At 39.9% G+C, this 22,617-nt stretch overlaps 1 protein-coding gene across 5 annotated transcripts in view; it reads left to right on the top strand.

The window, feature by feature from the left end:
* MAPK8 (mitogen-activated protein kinase 8) overlaps positions 1–22,617 on the top strand; it is a 98,415-nt gene that overhangs the window by 45,799 nt on the left and 29,999 nt on the right. For 4 of the 5 annotated variants that reach the window (XM_018042429.1, XM_018042428.1, XM_018042430.1 and 1 more), the window contains exon 2: positions 17,755–17,925. In XM_018042429.1, the coding sequence (XP_017897918.1) occupies positions 17,804–17,925 (122 nt within the window). In that variant the 5' untranslated portion in view covers positions 17,755–17,803. Of the gene's footprint in view, positions 1–17,754; positions 17,926–19,445; positions 20,045–22,617 lie in introns of those variants that run through there. The other variant, XM_018042431.1, reaches the window with a different exon arrangement.

Here is a 22,617-nt window from a genome sequence, read left to right as displayed (position 1 = left end):
CATTGCTCTATTCCCCCGTTAACACCTTGCTTAGTTTTGTTTTCCAGTCTGTGCTTCGGTTAGTTTTGTTCTGGTAGACATAATTTTTGGTTTCCTTTGTTCGCCGGGTCAGTCTTTGCTTTCTTTCCTTTCCTCTCAGCATATTTGCTAGTTTCATTCTCATCGCTCTATTACTCAGTTGGTGCCTTGCTTTAACTTTGGTTTCCAGCTTGTGCCTTGGCTAGCTCTGCCATGGTAGATATAAGTGTTGGTTTCCTTTGTTCGCCGGGTCAGTCTGCTGTGCTTCGTTTTTGTTGGACTGATCCGACTTTGCTCATGGGTCAGTATGTGTATGTGTGACGGTGACAGTGCAGTCGCTCAGCCGTGTCCGACCCTCAGCGACCCCGTGGACTGCAGCCCACCAGACTCCTCCGTCCATGGGGTTTTCCAGGCAAGAGTCCTGGAGTGGGGCGCCACTGCCTTCTCCAGGGGATCTTCCCGACGCTGAGATTGAACCCCGGTCTCGCACTGCAGGCAGACGCTGTACCGTCTAAGCCACCAGGGAAGCCCATGTATATGTGTGTATTCCATTATTTTTATTATTATTTGCCTGATTTTGTAACTGCCATTTGTCTGGGGTTCATCTTTGATTTCTCATTTTGGGATATTTGTTTTAATCTCACTTAATGCCATAACAAACCATTTGTGGAATCTTTGTTCCTAATCAAAGATCAAGCCCTGAGCCTTTGGAGTGGGAGCACTGACTCCAAAACCCTAGACTACAAGAGAACTAGCTCTAGGGAGTGTCAGATAGTGAGAACTCACACAAAGGAAACTGCTAGAATATAAGACCCAGCATCACCCAGCCACCAATAGCACCCTGTGCAGGACAAGTCATCAAAACAACAAACAAAACAAAAGTACAAACACAGTCATCAGCAGAGAGGACTACCACCTCACTCAGCCTTGCCCATCAGAGGAAAATCAAACAAAAACTCAGCACAGTCTCACTCTATAAGAAGCTTACACAAACCACTGGACCAACCTTAGAGTGCAGAAAACAAAAGAAAGAAAATTCAACTTGGAAGCCAGGGAAAAAGAGACCTCAAACACAATAAGTTAAAAATAATAAGAAGTGGATAAATACTACGCAAATGAAGAAACAAACTAGAAACACAGAAGTACAAATAAATGAAGAGGAAATAGGCAATGAAAAAGAACTCAGAATAATGATAGTAAAGATGATCAAAAACCTTGAAAGCAAAATGGAGAAAAATGCAAGAATCAGTTAACAAAAACCTACAAGAATTAAAGAATAAACATGCAGAGACAACACAATTACTGAAATTAAAAATACTCCAGAAGGAATCACGAGCAGAAAATCTGAAGCAGAAGAACGAGTCTGTGAGCTGGAAGATAAAATGATGGAAATAACTTCTGAAGAGCAGAATAAAGTAAAAAGAATGAAAAGAACTGAGGATAGCCTCAGAGACCTCTGGGACAGTATCAAATGCAGGCTTCCCCGGTAGCTCAGAGGGTAAAGTGCCTGCATGCAATACGGGAGACCCGGATTCGATCCCTGGGTTGGGAAGTTCCCCTGGAGAAGGAAATGGCAACCCACTCCAGTATCCTTGCCTGGAGAATCCCATGGATGGAAGAGCCTGGTGGGCTACAGTCCATGGGGTCGCAAAGAATCAGACACGACTGAGCGAGCTCACTTCACTTCACTTCAGAAGAAGAGAAAAAGAAAGGATATGAGAAAATTTTTGAAGAGATTATAATTGAAAATTTCCCTAACATGAAAAAGGAAACAGTCAGTCAAGTCCAAAAGGCACAGAGAGTCCCATACAGGATAAACCCAGGGACACATACTAATCAAACTAACAAAGACTAAACACAAAGAATATTAAAAGCAGCAATGGAGAAGCAACAAGTAACATACAAGGGAAACCCCATACGTTTAACAGCTGATCTTTCAGCAGAAACTCTGCAGGTCAGAAGGGAGTGGCAGGATATATTTAAAGTACTGAAAGGGGGAAGGAAATCTATAACCAAGATTACCATACCCAGCAAGGATCTCATTCAGAATTGATGGAGAAGTCAAAAGCTTTTCAGACAAGCAGAAGTTAAGAGAATTTGATACCACCAAACCAGCTTTACAGCAAATGTTAAAGGGACTTACATAGTCAAGAAATAGAAGAAAAAGGATCTACAAAATCAACCCCAAACAATTAAGAAAATGGCAATAGGAACATATATATCAATAATTACTCTAAATGTGAATGGACTAAATCTCCCAACCAAAAGGCACAAACTGGCTGAATGGATACAAAAACAAGAATCATATATATGCTGTCTACAAGAAACCCACTTCAGACCTAAAGACACATACAGACTGAAAGTGAGAGGATGGAAAAATATATTCCATGCAAATGGAAAGCAAAAGAAAGCTGGAGTAGCAATCGTCATATCAGACAAAAAAGACTTTAAATAAAGACGATTACAAGAGATAAGGAAGAACACTACATAATGATCAAGGGATCAATCCAAGAGGAAGACATAACAGTCGTAAATATCTGTGCACCCAACATAGGAGTGAGCACCTCAATACGTAAGACAAACACTAACAGACATAAAAGGAGAAATAGACAGTAACGCAAAAATAGCAGGAGACTTTAACACCCCACTCACGCCAGTGGACAGATCATCAGAGCAGAAGACTAATAAGGAAATGCAAGTCTTAAATGATGCGTTAGACTACATGGATTTCATTGATATCCTCAGGACATTCCATCCAAATGCAGAAGAATATACCTATTCTCAAGTGTGCATGGAACATTCTTCAGGATAGGCCACATCTTGGGTCACAAATCAAACCTCAGTAAATTTAAGAAAATTGAAATCGTTCAAGCATCTTTTCCGACCACAATGCTATGAGACTAAGTATTGATAACAAGAAAAAACTGTAAGAAACACAAACACATGGAGATTAAACAACATGTTCCTAAATAACTAACAGGTGACTGAAGAAATCAGAAGGGAAATTAAAAAAATTTCTAGAAACAAATGGCAATGAAAACACAACTCAAAACCTATGGGATGCAGCAAAAGCAGTTCTAAGAGGGAAGTTAATAGCAGTACAATCCTACCTCAAGAAACAAGGAAAACATCAAACAGACAACTTAACTTTACACCTAAAACAACTGGAAAAAGAAGAATTTAAAAAAAAACAAAATTAATAGAAGGAAAGAAATCATAAAGATCTGAGCAGAAATAAAAAGAAATGAAAGAAATAATAGTAAAGATTAATAAAACTAAGAGCTGGTTCTTTGAGAAGATAAACAAAACTGACAAACCTTTAGCCAGACTCATCAAGGAAAAAAGAGAGAAGAATCAAATCAACAAAATTAGAAGTGAAAAAGGAGAGGTTACAGCAGACAACGCAGAAATGCAAGGACGACGAGACTGTTATGAACAACTATATGGCAATGAAATGGATAACCTGGAAGAAATGGACAAATTCTTAGAAAAGTTCAATCTTCAAGACTGAACCAGGAAGAAACAGAAATTATGAACAACTCAGTTACAAGCACTGAAATTGAAGCTGTGATCAGAAATCTCCCAAAAACAAAAGCCCAAGACCAGATGGCTTCATAGGACAATTCTAGCAAACATTTAGAGAAGGGCTAATGCCTATCCTTCTAAAAGCTTTTCAAAAATTGGAGAGGAAAGAACACTTCCAAACTTATTGTATGAAGCCACCATCACCCTGATGCCAAAGCGAAACAAAGACAACACAGAAAAAGAAAACTACAGGGTAATATCACTGATGAACGTAGATGCAAATATCCTCAACAAAATTTTCGCAGACAGAATTCAGTAACACATCAATAAGCTCATACACCATGATCAAGTTGGGTTTATTCCAGGAATGCAAGGATTCTTCAGTATATGCAAATCAATCAATGTGATACACCATATTAACAGATTGAAAGATAAAAGCCATATGATCATCTCAATGGATGCAGAAAAAGCCTTTGGCAAAATTCAGCACCCATTTATGACTAAAACTCTTCAAAAAGTGGGCATAGAAGGAACCTCCTTCAACATAGTAAAGGCCATATATGATAAGCCTACAGCAAACATTATTCTCAGTGGTGAAAAACTGAAAGCATTCCCCCTAAGATCAGTAACAAGACAAGGACATCCACGCTCACCACTGTTAATTCAACATAGTTCTGGAAGTTCTAATTACAGCAATCAGAGAAGGAAAAGAAATAAAAGGAATCTAGATCAGAAAGAAGTAAAGCTCTCACTGTTTGCACATGACGATACTGTACATAGAAAGCCCTAAGATCGTATTGAGAAAATTACTAGAACTAATCAGTGAATTTAGCAAAGTTGCAGATACAAAATCAATACACAGAAATCACTTGCATTTCTATATACTAACTAAGATGGACTAGAATGGGGGAATTTAACTCAGATGACCCTTATATCTCCTACTATGGGCAGGAATCCCTTAGAAGAAATGGAGTAGCCATCATAGTCAACAAGAGTCCAAAATGAAGTACTTGGATGCACTCTCAAAAACGACAGAATGATCTCTGTTCGTTTCCAAGGCAAACCATTCAATATCACGGTAATCCAAGTCTATGCCCTGACCAGTAACACTGAAGAAGCTGAAGTTGAACAGTTCTATGAAGACCTACAAGACCTTCTAGATCTAACACCCAAAAAAGGTGTCCTTTTCATTATAGGGGACTGGAATGCATAAGTAGGAAGTCAAGAAACACCTGGAGTAACAGGCAAATTTGGCCTTAGAGTACAGAATGAAGCAAGGCAAAGGCTAATAGAGTTCTGCCAAGATAATGCATTGGTCATAGCAAACACCCTCTTTCAACAACACAAGAGAAGACTCTACACATGGACATCACCAGATGGTCGACACCGAAATCAGATTGATTATATTCTTTGCAGCCAAAGATGAAGAAGCTCAATACAGTCAGCAAAAACAAGACCAGGAGCTGACTGTGGCTCGGATCATGATTTTCTTATTGCCAAATTCAGACTGAAATTGAAGAAAGTGGAGAAAACCACAAGACTATTCTGGTGTGACCTAAATCAAATCCCTTATGACTATACAGTGGAAGTGAGAAATAGATTTAAGGGCCTAGATCTGATAGATAGAGTGCCTGATGAACTATGGTTGGAGGTTCGTGACATTGTACAGGAGAGAGGAATCAAGACCACCCCCATGGAAAAGAAATGCAAAAAAGCAAAATGGCTGTCTGAGGAGGCCTTACAAATAGCTGTGAAAAGAAGAGAAGCAAAAAGCAAACATAAAAGCATCTGAATGCAGAGTTCTAAAGAATATCAAAGAGAGATAAGAAAGCCTTCCTCAGCGATCAGTGAAGAGAAATAGAGGAAAACAACAGAATTGGAAAGACTAGAGAGCTTTTCAAGAAAATTAGCAATACCAAGGGAACATTTCATGCAAAGATGGGCGCAATAAAGGACAGAAATGGTATGGACCTAACAGAAGCAGAAGATATTAAGAAGAGGTGGCAAGAATACACAGAAGAACTATACAAAAAAGATCTTCATGACCCAGATAATCATGATGGTGTGATCACTCACACTCACCTAGAGCCCGACATCCTGGAATGTGAAGTCAAGTGGGCCTTAGAAAGCATCACTACGAACAAAGCTAGTGGAGGTGATGGAATTTCAGTTGCACTGTTTCAAATCCTGAAAGATGATGCTGTGAAAGTGCTGCACTCAATATGCCAGCAGATTTGGAAAACTCAGCTGTGGCCACAGGACTGGAAAAGGTCAGTTTTCATTCCAATCCCAAAGAAAGGCAATGCAAAAGAATGCTCAAACTACCGCACAATTGCACTCATCTCACATGCTAGTAAAGTCATGCTCAAAATTCTCCAAGCCAAGCTTCAGCAATACGTGAACCATGAACTTCAGATGTTCAAGCTGGTTTTAGAAAAGGCAGAGGAACCAGAGATGAAATTGCCAACATCTGCTGGATCATCGGATCCAGAGCAAGTTCCAGAAAAACATGTATTTCTGCTTAATTGACTATGCCAAAGCCTTTGACTGTGTGGATCACAGTAAACTGTGGAAAATTCTAAAAGAGATGGGAATACCAGACCACCTGACCTGCCTCTTGAGAAACCTACATGCAGGTCAGGAAGCAACAGTTAGAACTGGACATGGAACAACAGACTGGTTCCAAATAGGAAAAGGAGTAGGTCAAGGCTGTATACTGTCACCCTGCTTACTTAACTTATATGCAGAGTACATCATGAGAAACGCTGGGCTGGAGGAAGCACAAGCTGGAATCAGGACTGCCAGGAGAAATATCAATAACCTCAGATATGCAGATGACACCACCCTTATGGCAGAAAGTGAAGAAGAACTAAAGAGGCTCTTGATGAAAGTGAAAGAGGAGAGTGGAAAAGTTGGCTTAAAGCTCAATGTTCAGAAAACCGAGATCATGGCATCCAGTCCCATCACTTCATGGCAAATAGATGGGGAACAGTGGAAACAGTGTCAGACTTTATTTTTCTGGGCTCCAAAATCACTGCAGATGGTGACTGCAGCCATGAAATTAAAAGATGCTTGCTCCTTGGAAGGAAAGTTATGACCAACCTAGATAGCATATTAAAAAGCAGAGACATTACTTTGTCAACAAAGGTCCATCTAGTCAAGGCTATGGTTTTTCCAGTGTTCATGTATGGATGTGAGAGTTCGACTATAAAGAAGGGTGAACGCCGAAGAATTGATGCTTTTGAACTGTGGTGTTGGAGAAGACTCTTGAAGAGTCCCTTAGACTGCAAGGAGATCCAACCAGTCCATCCTAAAGGAGATCAGTCCTGGGTATTCATTCTAAGGACTGATGTTGAAGCTGAAACTCCAGTACTTTGGCCACCTGATGCAAAGAGCTGACTCATATGAAAAGACCCTGATGCTGGGAGGGATTGGGGGCAGGAGGAGAAGGGGACGACAGAGGATGAGATGGTTGGATGGCATCACCGACTCAATGGACATGGGTTTGGGTGAACTCCGGGAGTTGGTGATGGACAGGGAGGCCTGACATACTGTGGTTCATGGGGTGCAAAGATTCAGACACGACTGAGCGACTGAACTGCACCGAACAATGAAAAATCAGAGAGGGAAATTAAGGAATCAATCCCATTCACCATTGCAACAAAAAGAATTAAATAGCTAGGAATAAGCTTACCTAGGGAGACGAAAGAACTGTACACAGAAAATTATAAGACACTGATGAAAGAAATCAAAGACGACATAAACGGAGAGATATTCTATGTTCTTGGTTAGGAAGAATCAATATTGTTAAAATGACTATACTCCAAACGCAATCTGCAGATTCAGTGCAATCCCTATCAAATTACCAATGGTATTTTTCATAGAACTAAAACAAAAAATTTCACAATTCATATGGAAATACAAAAGACCCCGAATAGCCAAAGCAGTCTTGAAAAAGAATGGAGCTGGAGGAATCCACCTTCCTGACTTCGGATTATATTATAAATTACAGTCATTAAGACAGTATGGTACTAACACAAAGACAGAACTATAGACTGATGGAACCTGATAGAAAGCCCAGAAATAAACCTATGCACCTATGGAAACCTTATTTTTGACAAAGGAGGCAAAAATATACAGTGGGGTACAGACAGCCTCTTCAGTAAATGTTGCTGGGAAAACTGGACAGCTACATGTAAAAGAATGAAATCAGAACACTTCCTAACATCATACACTAAGATAAGCTCAAAATGGATTAAAGACCTAAATGTAAGACCAGAAACTATAAAACTCTTAGAGGAAACCATAGGCAGAACACTCGATGACATAAATCACAGCAAGATCCTCTGTGACCCACATCCTAGAGTCATGGAAATAAAAACAAAAGTAAGCAAGTGGGACCTGATCAAACTTAAAAACTTTTGCACAGCAAAGGAAACTATAAATCTGGCAAAAAGAGAACCCTCAGAATGGGAGAAAATAATAGCAAATGAAACTGACAGAGGATTAATTTCCAAAATATACAAGCAGCTCATACAACTCAATGCTAGAAAAACAAATAGCCCAATCAAAAAGTGGGAAAAAGACCTGAACAGACATTTCTCCAAAGAAGACATACAGATGGCTAACAAACATGAAAAGATGCTGAACATGGCTCATTATTAGAGAAATGCAAATCAAAACTACAATGAGATATCACCTCACACCAGTCAGAATGGCCATCATCAAAAAGTCTACAAACAATAAATGCCAGAGAGGACGTGGAGAAAAGGGAACGCTCTTACACTGTTGGTGGGAATGTAAATTGATACAGCCACTATGGAAGACAGTATGGAGGCTCCTTAAAAAACCAGAAGTAAAACCACCTTACACCCAGCAATCCCACTCCTAGACATATACCCTGAGGAAACCAAAATTGAAAAACACGCATGTATCCCATTGTTCATTGCAGCACCACTTACAATAGCCAGAACATGGAAGCAGCCTAGATGTTCATTGATAGATGAATGGATAAAGAAGCTGTGGTACATATCACAATGGACTATTGCTCAGCCATAAAAGGAAGGCATTTGAGTCAGTTCTGATGAGGTGGGTGAACCTAGAACCTATTCTACAGAGTAAAGTGAGTCAGAAAGAGAAAGACAAATGTTGTATTCTAACACACATATATGGAATTAGAAAAATGGTAGTGAAGAGTTTATTTACAGGGCAGCAATGGAGAAACAGAATAGACTTATGTATATGGGGAGAGGGGAGGAGAGGGTGAGATGTATGGAAACAGTAACATGGAAACTTACATTACCATATGTAAGATAGGTAGCCAACCGGAATTTGCTGTGTGGCTCAGGAAACTCAGATAGTGGCTCTGTATCAACCTAGAGAGGTGGGATGGGGAGGGAGAGGGGAGGAAGCTTCAGAAGGAACCAGACATATGTATACCTATGGCTGATTCATACTGAGGTCTGACAAAACAACAAAATTCTGTAAAGCTATTATCCTTCAATTAAAAAAACATTTTAAAAAGTGATATAAAATGTAAGTTTACTAAATTTAATAGGATTTTTGAAACATTGGCTTCGGTGTCAGGCCAGGAAGTCTCTTATTATACTCTGAAAGTAGTCAGACTTCATTAGTTAGACCTCATATCACAGAGACTAACATGCATAGGGCTGTCATATGAAAGGCTATTACCTACTTGCTGAGAAAGCAGTGCTAAGCAATTCCTTAGCGTAGATGGATTCTGCAGATTGTGGCTCTGCCACCTTGGCCGTAACTGATAGCCCAGGGCAGACCTTTGACCTAAGGCTGGTGGTCTGTGAAATAGCCTGGCATGAAAACTGCACGAAAAGCAGCAGTGGGGATTCAACCTATCAGTCACAGACCTCTTTTTTCCCTGTCAGTTGCTACTGGAGAGGAAGAGAATGATGGACAGTTTGTAATGGGAACTTCCAGTTTGTTCATTCACCGATTTGAATGATCCGTATTTGCCAGTTACTGTTCTAGGCTCTAATGATTTAATCATAAACAGACCAGTGTTTATGCTTTCTTGAAACTCATGTTTGAGGGGACAGATAGTCAGCATCTAATAGATGTCAGTAGTGGTATGTGCTCTGAAGAAAAATGAAGCAGGCTGAGGAAAAGGGTGTGGTTAGAAGGCGCTAGTTTAGATAGGCTAATCACGTAAGACAGAGTTTCCCAGGCGATGCTCGTGGTGAAGGGCCTGCCTGCCAGTGCAGAGGACGTGAGAGATGCGGGCTCAGCCCCTGGCTGGGAAGACCCCCTGGAGCAGGAGTCGGCACCCACTCCAGTGCTCTTGCCTGGAGAATCCCATGGACAGAAGAGCCTTGTGGGCTGCAGTCCATGGGACCGCAGAGAGTCAGACACGACTGAGTGACTCAGCACGCACACACAGCCATGTAGGCATTTCTGAGAAACTGATGTTTGAGCAGAGTCAGATGAAGAGAGAAAAGGCAGCATGCAGCTGCCATGAGAAGCCAAGAGTTACACAGAAGAAACCTTCAGAGTAGAATGAGACGTTATATTAGTCAGGGTTCTCCAGAGAAACAGAACCTGAATGATGGGTGAGTGGCTGGATAGATGGATAGGAAGGGAGGGAGAGAGAGAATGTGAACGGACACTGACAAGTTCCAAGATCCAAGTTGGCGTGCTGGAGACCCAGGAAAGCTGATGTAATACTTGAGGTCTAAAGGCCTAATACCCAGAAGAGCTGATGATGTAACTTCTAGCCTGAAGTTCAGCAGGCCCAAGACTCAGAAAGAATCAGTATTTCAGTTCTGGGCTGAAAGCATGGAAAAAATGATATCCCATCCTGAAGACAGTCAAGCAGGAGGAAGTCCCTTCTACTTGCAGTATGATAAACTTTTTTGTTTTTATTCAGGCCTTCTGCAGACTGGATGTGGCCTGCCAACGTTAAGGAGAGCAGTTTGCTTTACTTAGTCTGTTGACTTAAATGTTAAAGTCATCCAGACGCCCTCACAGAATCACCTAGAGTAATGTTTCACAAGTGTCTGTGTGCCTTGTGGCCTAGTCAGACTTAACACAGCTTTGACATGCAGCGTTGACCATCACTGTTGGCATCTGTTGGTAGCCATAGAAACAAGGTGAGTAAAGATGGACAGGCTCCACTTCAACCCCCGAGGCTTACCATCGAGATTATGTGATGATGGGAGCTGTCTTGAATTCTCAACTTCGTTGCATTGCCTGAATTATTTCCCTTTGTCTGTGAGGCCTGGCTTTATGGCTCTATTGAACTCATTCTTTTTTTCCTTAAGTACTTTTTATAAAACTGCTAACTTTAATTTGTTTGTCTCTACATTCAGGCTCACCAGACCAACCATTTCATGGGTGCACCGGCCTGATAGCAGTTGAGTCCTGTTTGTTGTATAGACGTTACAGAAGTAAACCTTCGGTCATAAAAACCTAATTCAGTCTTTCCCCCCGCGCCCCCCCCCCCAACTTATGAAGGAAAACAGTGATAAACAGAACACTTCAATTTGTTGCTTTAAAAATGTTCATGTTCTTGGTTAACATTTTTAGCAGTTATTAAATTTTACCTCTTTTGAAGAGCTGACATGTTTTGTAAATCTGAAGGTATAGGAGACACAGTCCTTACCCTCAGAAAGACCACACAGTCTGGTAGTAAAATCTGCGTATCCAAGTATACAAGGTGGTTTTGATGAGAAATTAGATTCAAGCTGGAAAAGGCCTCTGAATATTATTTTTAAACTAGTCTTTGGTAGGTAGAAGGCTTCCCTGGGTGGCTCAGATGGTAAAACATCTGCCCGCAATGCGGGAGACCTGGGTTCAGTCCCTGGGTCGGGAAGATCCCCTGGAGAAGGAAATGGCACCCCACTCCAGTACTGTTGCCTGGAAAACCCCATGGACTACTGGTAGGCTACAGTCCATGGGGTCACAAAGAGCTGGACACGACTGAGCGACTTTCTCTCTCTCTCTGTAGATATAATTTACATAGATATAAAAAAAAAGAGGTGAAAAAAATTTCCCCAAAAAAGAAAGGGAAATTAGTAAATCAGAGCATGAGGGTATGGGAGTGATAATTTAGCCACATTGACATGAGTGTAGTGTTCTTGCAGAGGAATATTTTGAAAGCAGAAGCTGAAATTCATTATGTCTACAACATTCTGTTGCATGTGAATCACTTTTAGCCTAAGTTACTCATCTGTTAAATGGCATAATAAATGCCTGTCTTTTCTCTTTTTCCTGAGCCACGTAAGCTGCTGCTGCTGCTGCTCAGTCACCTCAGTCATGTCCGACTCTGCGACCTCGTAGACGGCAGCCCACCAGGCTCTGCCATCCCTGGGATTCTCCAGGCAAGAACACTGGAGTGGGTTGCCATTTCCCTCTCCAACGCATGAAAGTGAAAAGTGAAAGTGAAGTCGCTCAGTCGTGTCTGACTCTTAGCGACCCCATGGACTGTAGCCTACCAGGCTCCTCCGTCCATGAGATTTTCCAGGCAAGAGTACTGGAGTGGGGTGCCATTGCCTTCTCCATGAGCCACGTAAGCAGTCACATCTAAATTCTCTACCTATACTTTTGTGGTTTTTAATCCACAAAGAGGCCTTTTTGAGTAGGGGAGTGAGTTACCAGACTCTGTATCATTGCCTCCTAACACTCTTCCTGTTTCAGCTTCACCATGGAGAGAACAGTATGCCAAACGCGTCCTCTCTAAGTCTCACTGGTATCCTTAACACCCTTACCTTGGAGACTGCTCCTTCTGTCTTGGTCTTCTGAAGGTGTTTTCTGGCGGCAGTGCTACTTTCGTATCTTCATCTGTATGGCCACACACATGCTTTGGATCCCATTTCTCGCTATGTTTTCAGAGAGATTGTTCTAACTGAAACGTTAGTTTTCTTTTTCACTCTCCTCGTCTCACCCTTCCCATCTTTTGCAGTCCTTTCTGTTAACAGATGAATATGTTCAGGTTGTCTTTGTATTATATATGTTATGCATGCTGTGTTGTAGAATGTTATATATTGTATCTAATCGGATCATCCTTTCTTGACCATATATCATTCTCCATCAATTTCCTCTCATCTTCTTTGCTAAAGTTCTCTAAAGAGATAGTCACCCCCACTTACTTGTAAAATGGTGTTCTTTAATCCTCACCTGCGCTCATTCCAGTCTAGCTTCCGCTCCCGTCACTCTGCTTACTGGACGTCTCTGCAGCGTTCGGCACTTTGGGCCACTCTGTTCTCTAACACACTCTTCCTCTGGCTTCTTCAGTGTGTTCTCCTCATTGTCTCTGTCTCTGGCTACACCTTCACTGGCTTCTTTACTGGCCTCTCTCTCTAATTGCTCATTAAACTGTGGGTATCCACAAAGCTGACTCAAGCCTTTCTTGCTACAACATCCTCTTGAGTAATACCATTCTTTCTCATTGCTTTAATAACAATGCCAACTCTTAAATTTGTATCTTCCACCCAGACATCTCCTTGAGGTTTAGTTCTGTATCTAGCTAACAAGTTGATATTTCCGTTTGGATATCTCAGGGATCCATCTCAGTCTCAACATGCTTAAGATTCAGCATGTTTATAACTTCTCCTCTTCCTTTGTATCTTCTTCAGCACCAAGACTTTTTTATCTTGGACTCAGTATATATAGTGTATGGATGAAGGACTCAAATCCTCACTCAAACAACACACAAAAACCCCTCACTTTACTCCTTACTAACTTTGTAACCAATAGGTAACCTTTTTCAGACTCAGCTTCATCATCTGTAAAATTAGAAAAACAATGGGTCCTTTCTTAATGTAGTGCAACATCAGACAGAAGGAGTGTGTGGGACTCCAGGTAAGATGCGGTGACAGGGACTGAGTTTACTCTCTAGCCATAGGCAGTTGTTAATAGAAAACCCTCATAGGACTGTTGTGAGAACAAAAGAGTATTAAACACTTGAAATAGGGCATAGCATAAAGTAAGCTCGCCATACAATTTTGCTTTTTTATAATTAAATATAGATATGGTAAAAAATTGGGGAATGAAGCTATAAAGTGCTGCTTTAAGGGTAAATTAACAGTATTAAGTGTGTATATTATAAAAAGCAGTCCTCAAATCATTACTCTTAAGCGTCTGTTTAAAGAAACTAAAGAATAACAGTAATGCCAAAACAAAAAGAGGAGTAAAGGCAAAAGCAGAAACCAAAGAAATAGAAAAGTACAAAATAGAATCAGAAATTAAAACCTGGCTTTTTAAAAAGGTCGATAATAGTGATAAAATTCTAGCCAGTTCAGTTCAGTCACTCAGTTGGGTCCAGCTCTTTGCGACCCCATGGACTGCAGCACGCCAGGTGTCCCTGTTCATCATCAGCTCCCGGGGTTGACGCAAACTCGTGTCCATTGAGTCGGTTATGCCATCCAACCATCTCATCCTCTGTCATCCCCTTCGCCTCCTGCCTTCAATCTTTCCCAATATTAGTGTCTTTCTTTTCAAATGAGTCAGCTCTTCGCATCAGGTGGCCAGAGTATTGGAGTTTCAGCATCAGTCCTTCTAATGAACACTCAGGACTGTTCTCCTTTAGGAAGGACTGATTGGATCTCCTTGCAGTCCAAGGCACTTTCAGGAGTCTTCTCCAACACAATTCAAAAGCATCAATTCTTCAGCACTCAGCTTTCTTTATAGTCCAACTCTCACATCCATACATGACTACTGGAAAAACCATAGCTTTGACTAGATGGACCTTTGTTGGCAAAGTAATGTCTCCACTTTTTAATATGCTATCTAGGTTGGTCATAACTTTCCTTCCAAGGGGTAAGCCTCTTTTAATTTCATGGCTGCAGTCACCATCTGCAGTGATTTTGGAGCCCCCCAAAATAAAGTCTGACACTGTTTCCACTGTTTCCCCATCTATTTCCCATGAAGTGATGGGATCAGATGCCATGATCTTCGTTTTCTAAACGTTGAGCTTTAAGCCAACTTTTCACTCTCCTCTTTCACTTTCATCAATAGGCTCTTTAGTTCTTCGCTTTCTGCAGAAGGGTGGTGTCATCTGCATATCTGAGGTTATTGATATTTCTCCCGGCAATCTTGATTCCAGCTTGTGCTTCTTCCAGTCCAGCGTTTCTCATGATGTACTCTGCATATAAGTTAAATAAGCAGGGTGAAATATATAGCCTTGACGCACTCCTTTTCCTATTTGGAACCAGTCTGTTGTTCTGTGTCCAGTTCTAACTGTTGCTTCCTGACCTGAATGCAAGTTTCTCAAGAGGCAGGTCAGGTTGTCTGGTATTCCCATCTCTTTCAGAATTTTCCACAGATTATTGTGATCCACACAGTCAAAGGCTTTGACATAGTCACTAAAGCAGAAATAGATGTTTTTCTGGAACTCTCTTGCTTTTTCCATGATCCAGCGGATGCTGGTAATTTGATCTCTGGTTCCTCTGTCTTTTCTAAATCCGCCTTGAACATCTGGAAGTTCACAGTTCACGTATTGTTGAATCCTGGCTTGGAGAAGTTTGAGCATTACTTTGCTAGTGTGTGAGGTGAGAGCAATTGTGCGGTAGTTTGAGTATTCTTTGGCATTGCCTTTCTTTGGGCTTGGAATGAAAACTGACCTTTTCTAGTCCTGTGGCCACTGCTGAGTTTAGCAAGCGTCTGTTAATTTCATGGCTGCAGTCACCATTTGCAGTGATTTTGGAGCCCGAGAAATTAACATCTGTCGGTGTTTCCATTGTTTCTCCATCTGTTTGCCATGATGTGATGGGACTGAATCAGTAGTTATTTAAAAAAAAAAAAATAGGATAACACTTTGACCAAGTAAGATTTGTTACAGGAATATAAGTTTGGTTTAACATTCAAAAATCAGTTAGCATAATTCACTGTATGAACCTACTAAGTAAGAAAGGAAAACTATGATTATTGGAATAGATTCAGGAAAATCATTTGACAAAATTGAATGTTCTATAGTGATAAAAACTCAGTCAACTAGGACTTGGAAGGGAACTTTCTCAGCCTGTTACAGGGCATCTGGTAAAATCCAATAATTTGTATCACACTTTACATCACATTCAGTGGTATAAGACTGAATGCTTTTCCCCTGAGAGGGAGTGGGGGACTGATGTTTGCTCAGACCACTTCTCTTCAGGGTTATAGTCATTGTAGTGAGGAAAGAAAAGGAAGTCAAAGCCATCCCGATTAGAAATGAAGAAACGGAACTGCTTGTGTGTCTAGAACAGAAAGTCTGCTAAGTAAGTAACAAGCGAGCTTAGCATGAAGTTATTATACAAATAAATTCTATTTCTTTGTACTAGCAATGAACAACTGAAATTTAAGAATAAAAACATTCGCAATAGCATCTAAAAGTTGTTGGTACTGTGGAGAAGTTGAACAGAATTTTGTAAGATCTGTATATTGGAAACTATAAAATGTTGCTGAGGGAACTTAAAGAAGAATGAACGGATGAATGAGTATCATCAATATGGATCAGAAAACTGAAATGAATATCAGAGAACGCAAAATTGTTAGAGTATCATTTCTCCCCAAATTGATGTTTGTTACTCAGTGCAGTCCCAATCAGTATATCCACAGGCTTTTTTGCAGAAATTGACAAGTCTAGGGTCTTTCAACTTAGGCAAAGTTACTGAGACTTTTGGTTTCAGACAGTATTCTCTGGAGTATTACATGACTAGTTTAGTTACTGATTTTGGAGATGTTCCTCTGGGCTTTTCTTTAATCTAATTAGTTTCTTTCCTTTCTCAATTGCTTTTAATTATTTTATTTCTTCTTTAAAGCCTATTCTGTTTGTACTTTTTAACTTTTTTTAACCCCACAAACCTAAAACTTGTTAATTTTATTCCTTTCATTTGTATTCAGTAGCTCACTGGTTTTCTTCTTCCAGCTCTTGCTCCCTCGCCTCTAACAGTGTAGCCTCCAAGTAGCAGCTGGTCAAGGCCCTCTCTTACTCTGTACTTTAACTTTGTGCTGGTTTCTATCCTCCTCTTAAGAACTAAGCTATTAGTATCCAGTTCTTGAACCCCTACGTGATCTGGCCCCAGGGTACATCATAGTGCCTGACACATAGTAAGCATTTAATACACTTCAGATTAAATCTTTGCATTGTAAGTCTTATCAGAATTTGGCTGTTTGTTGTTTCTGTTGTTAGCATTGTCTTAAGACCATGCACAGAAAAAGTTCTTTAGATCTCATTGGTTTCTCAGTTTATCCTGGGATACAGAAAGTAGGTTGGAACTGTATGGCATACATTTTAAGGCTCATTTTATTGTGTTTTATCTTTTGGCTACATGGTTCATGCCATGTAGGATCCTAGTTCCCTGGCCAGGGATCAAACCTGCACCCCTGCATTGAAAGCACAGAGTCTCAACCATTGGACCCCCAGGGACATCCCTTGCGTGCATTTTAGAATAGGCTGGTTTTGTCTAGTAAGGATAGATAATAAGGTTTGTCAGTAACCAGTACTCAAATGGGTAGAAAAAGCCTGCTTTGGCTTTAATCAGACAAATGGTTAAAAAGAAAAAAAGACTGTGGTCAGAACTTAGGTTATGCTTTAGGCGACCCAAGCAATTTAAAACAGGACTGTTTTGTTAGCATATCTCAGTATACTAAATGCTTCTCTCACTTATATTTTCTTATTTTTAAAATAATTTTCTTATATCTTTTTTTAATCTTACATTTTCTATCCTAATTCTCAGTTTTCAGCCATTACAACCTCAGCATAGACAGTGCACCCAGATGTCGCTGTTGGGCGTCGGGAGCTGTTACAGTGACAGCCGAGTGCTGCTCCGTGCTTGTTAGTTTGTTTGGTGGGAGTGATACGTGATAACTAGCCTGTCAATTTGTTGTTCCTTCCACATATACTTAGTGAGATGGTGGATTGTTTTCAAATGAAAGTTTATCAGTTACAAAAATTAAGATATAATTTTGTCTATAATCAACACATGAAAAGGACTAGTTTAAATTTTTAAACTGTAAGTGACCTTAAAAGCATGTTTAATTATAATACTTGCTTTTTTTGTTTTTGTCTTTTTTAAACTATCAGTTATTTCTTAAATGTAACAGATGCTAACTAGGCTCTGTGGTATTTTTTCTTTGTAACTGTGATTTGTAATGAAGCAGCTCTTTTAACATGATCTAGCAATCTGTGAACAGAGTAATGACTTGAATTTTAAGATTAAGCAAATTCACTTTGTTAACATTACATTTTGTTCCATTTTGCAGCTTTGTGGTGAATTTTTGGATGAAGCCATTAAATTAATTGCTTGCCACCATGAGCAGAAGCAAGCGTGACAGCAATTTTTATAGTGTAGAGATTGGAGATTCTACATTCACAGTCCTGAAACGGTATCAGAATTTAAAACCTATCGGTTCAGGAGCCCAAGGAATAGTATGGTAAGTTTTTACTTCCAAAAGTTAGGCAAAAAGTCATTAACTGCTTTGTTTTCTCCTCTCATAAATTCCATGGTAAATGTTTAGCTGGCCTCAAAAAATTAAATTAAAACTATAAAATTAAAGCTGTAATAATAAGTTGTTTCCTTCTGACATTAAGGCTTCTTATTATTATTCAGAAAACATAACTTTGTAAATCAGCTCTGTCATCTCTAAGTGTAAATTATGATTAAATACTTGGTCTTAAGCCACATAAAGACAAATATCTATATCAGGAAAGAATAAGTGGCATGCTTATTAATTCTGTGTCTATTCCCATAACTAACTCTTCAGTAAGAAGCTTCATTTAATCATCACTTTTACACTGTAATGAAATTCTGGAATTTCATAAATCTTATTTTACACTGGGGAATAAAGTCAGCTAATGTCTCACTGTATGTGTTTCAAAACTATATGTATCTTTAAAATTGATTTACAGGCTAATTTCTACAGAAGACCTAGGCTTTATAGATCATTATAATTCCTAATAAACTGAAAATCAAAACACTCTTTGGGACATTTCTGTTAATGATTTTAGGTCACTAAATTAGCATAATAAGCTAGTGTTGGGGAGTCTAAGCCTCACTGAAGCATAATTATATCTGTATTACCTCTTCTTGGACCAGATTTGTTTTTGAATCTTTTAAAAATCCTAAGTGTTTATAATCCTGCAGTTCTCCCAAGTTCAAGGAAAAACTCTTGCAAACAGCTCTTGCATATGTTTAGAAAGAGACATATATAGCGCTGTTCTTTGCAATACCATTTACAATAGCAAAAATTGGTAATAGCATCAAATCTATCAGTAGGAGAATAGAAATACAGTGAAATGCTGTATACCATTTAAAATGAACTGGAGCTATATGTATCCACAAGGATAATCAGAAATGTAATGTTGAGTTTAAAAACAAGATGTAGGATATCCATATATATGTAGTTTAGAATATATAAAGCAATATCATGTGTAATTTATGAATGCAAAGATGTAAAAACATTCATAAACACCAAACTCAGAGTAGTACTTACCTCTGAGAATAAGGGAGAAGGAAGGGGCTTTACCTATAATAACATATTTCTTTTAAAAATCTTAAGTGAAATAATGGTGAAATATTAGAATCAATAAATTTGTGTAATGGGAACAGTAACACCACCAACTTTTAACAGGCATGACTTTGAGTAAATTCCGGGAGATAGTGGAGGATAGAGGAGCCTGGTGTACTACAGTCCGTGGGGCCACAAAGAGTCAGACACCATCTAGTGACTGAAGAGCAACAGTAAAAACATCTGTTCTCTCTTTGTATTCTTCACTTATGGGCTGTGATTTCTACTGCCACAAAGTGCATAAGCTGGGTCATTTCATAAAGCACTGTTGGCTGGCTGGTTATCATTTTAACTAATCACATTTAACCAACCACAAGTTAAATTTGAAGAAAATAATGTAATTATCAATATTGTAAAGAATTTTGAAAGCAAACTCTTGATTCAGATTCTAGCTCTTTGATTTATTAACTTTGTGACGCATGGCAAGTTTACTCTCCTATAGCCTGTTTTCCCATCTAATATATGCATGGTTGTTGTGAGGAATATACTATTTATAAAATGGTTAATGGTATTTGAAAAATATAGTTTCTGTACTGTTGAGTCGTGCCCCAAGGCCACAGGTGCAAGCCTTGCAGCAAGGCCACAGAAGCAGGACCCAGGACCAGGGTCATCTCCAAAGATAATCGAGCCCCTTTGTAACTGTTGCCAAAAGCCCCCTGATCATCACTAACAAGCTTCCTGACTCCAAATTAGGCAAAGACGCCCAGTCCAGTAAACACCTATAGCGCCCCAGCCAATCACCTAACGACAGCCTGCCTGCAGGACTTCTCTGTATCTTGAGGCTGTGAAAATGGGCTGTTGGCTCAGGAAAACTGTTGACTCTCCCTAGTATGTTAGGAGATCAGTCCACTGCGCTCACAGTGCCCACATTATCTCTGCTCTTTGTTCTTAATAAACTCACTCCCTTCTGAAATGCTCTGTGTCTGGAAATTCTTTTCCAACCTGCGCTTGGACTGCCTCAACACTACCTTCACTTAATCCTCAGGTAAGTGCTTTTTTGAAATTTGTGTACCAGAATTTTTTAAAAATTGCTTTGGAAAGTAACACCGGTCCTAAGGAATAAATGCCTTCAAATTTTTGATTATTCCTTCCAAAACATTACTGTGAAATAGACAAATAATAACTTTTTAAAGTCACTGTTATATTATTGTCAGAATCAACTGAAGAACTTAATTTTTTTTGAAAGACATTATTTTGGGCCCCAGTTTTAGATAGTAAGATTCATTGGGTCTGGATTGGGGCCTCTGAATACCCAGGTGTTTCTAATTTGTGCACATTTGAGAATCAATAATTAGAAATCTAATTTCCTTGGATACAAAATAGTTCAATGAGATACTTGAAATTTTCAATTTTAGAGTTTGAAATATTACTTTGATATACTAGATAAGAAATTAATAGGAATGCAGTTAATGGTTAAAAATAAAACATGCTTTATCTGAATCAAAACTTCTAAACATTTGGTTGACCTCTGATTTTTTTATTTTGCTTTTTTTTTTAAATTTGGGAAGAACATATCTGTAATAATGGTACTTTCTAATAAAGATAATATGTTTTGGTATGTGTATGTATATACATGTATATAGGCAATAGTTACAGTATATAGAGTGTACAGATGTACCCTTTTATGCAGTGCCAGTTTCTTAACACATAATTTCTTCACTACATTTAATATAGTGAAATAGCCACAAAAAAAGCTCAAGTTTCCAGTTAGTCAGTTCAGTCACTCAGTCATGTCTGACTCTTTCTAAACGCATGAACCACAGCATGCCAGGTCTCCTGGTCCATCACCAACTCCCGGAGTTACACCCAAATTCATGTCCATTGAGTCAGTGATGACGTCCAGCCATCTCATCCTCTGTCGTCCCCTTCTCCTGCCCTCAATCTTTCCCAGCATCAGGGTCTTTTCAAATGAGTCAGCTCTTCGCATGAGGTGGCCAAAGTATTGGAGTTTAAGCTTTAACATCAGTCCTTACAATGAACACCCAGGACTGTTCTCCTTTAGAATGGACTGGTTGGATCTCCTTGCAGTCCAAGCGACTTTCAAGAGTCTTCTCCAACACCATAGTTCAAAAGCATCAATTCTTTGGCGCTCAGCTTTCTTCACAGTCCAACTCTCACATCCGTACATGACCACAGGAAAAACCATAGCCTTGACTAAAAGGACCTTTGTTGGCAAAGTAATGTCTCTGCTTTTTAATATGCTGTCTAGGTTGGTCATAACTTTCCTTCCAAGGAGTAAGTGTCTTTGATTTCACGGCTACAATCACCATCTGCAGTGATTTTGGAGCCCCCAAATATAAAGTCAGCCACTGTTTCCACTGTTTCCCCATCTTTTTGCTATGAAGTGATGGGATCAGATGCCATGATCTTAGTTTTCTCAATGTTGAGCTTTAAGCCAACTTTTTCACTCTCCTCTTTCACTTTCATCAAGAGGCTCTTTAGTTCTTCTTCACTTTCTGCCATAAGGGTGGTGTCATCTGCATATCTAAGGTTATTGATATTTCTCCCGGCAGTCTTAATTCCAGCTTGTGCTTTTTCCAGCCCAGCGTTTCTCGTGATGTACTCTGCATATAAGTTAAATAAGCAGGGTGACAATATACAGCCTTGACGTCCTCCTTTTCCTGTTTGGAACCAGTCTGTTGTTCCATGTCCAGTTCTAACTGTTGCTTCCTGACCTGCGTGCAAGTTTCTCAAGAGGCAGGTCAGGTGGTCTGGTATTCCCATCTCTCTCAGAATTTTCCACAGTTTGTTGTCATCCACACAGTCAAACTGTGAACGCTTCCCTTATAGCTCAGTTGGTAAAGAATCCGCCTGCCGTGCCAGAGACCCCGATTTGATTCCTGAGTCAGGAAGATCCCCTGGAGAGGGAAAGGCTACCCAATCCGGTATTCTTGGGCTTCCCTGGTGGCTCAGCTGGTAAAGAATCTGCCTGCAATACAGGAGACCTGGGTTTGATCCCTGGGTTGGGAAGATCCCCTGGAGAAGGGAAAGGCTACCCACTCCAGTATTCTGGCCTGGAGAATTTTATGGACTGTATGGTGCATGGGGTCGCAAAGAGTTGGGCACGACTGAGTGACTTTCACACAGTCAAAGGCTTTGGCATACTCAATAAAGCAGAAATAGATGTTTTTCTGGAACTCTCTTGCTTTTTCCATGGTCCAGCGGATGTTGGCAATTTGACCTCTGCTTCCTCTGCATTTTCTAAAACCAGCCTGACCATCTGGAAGTTCACGGTTCACCTGTTGTTGAAGCCTGGCTTGGAGAATTTTGAGCGTGACTTTACTAGTGTGTGAGATGAGTGCAGTTGTGTGGTAGTTTGAGCATTCTTTGGCGTTGCCTTTCTTTGGGATTGGAATGAAAACTGACCTTTTCCAGTCCTGTGGCCACTGCTGAGTGTTCCAAATTTGCTGACATATTGAGTGCAGCACTTTCAGAGCATCATCTTTTAGGATTTGAAATAGTTCAGCTGGAATTCCATCACCTCCACTAGCTTTGTTCGTAGTGATGCTTCCTAAGGCCCACTCAACTTCACATTCTAGGATGTCTGGCTCTAGGTGA

The sequence above is a fragment of the Capra hircus genome, chromosome 28 (genome assembly GCF_001704415.2).
Source record: "Capra hircus breed San Clemente chromosome 28, ASM170441v1, whole genome shotgun sequence".
Lineage (NCBI taxonomy): Eukaryota > Metazoa > Chordata > Mammalia > Artiodactyla > Bovidae > Capra > Capra hircus.
The sequence above is the reverse complement of the archived record's forward strand: the minus strand, read 5'-3'. Positions and strand labels throughout refer to the sequence as shown.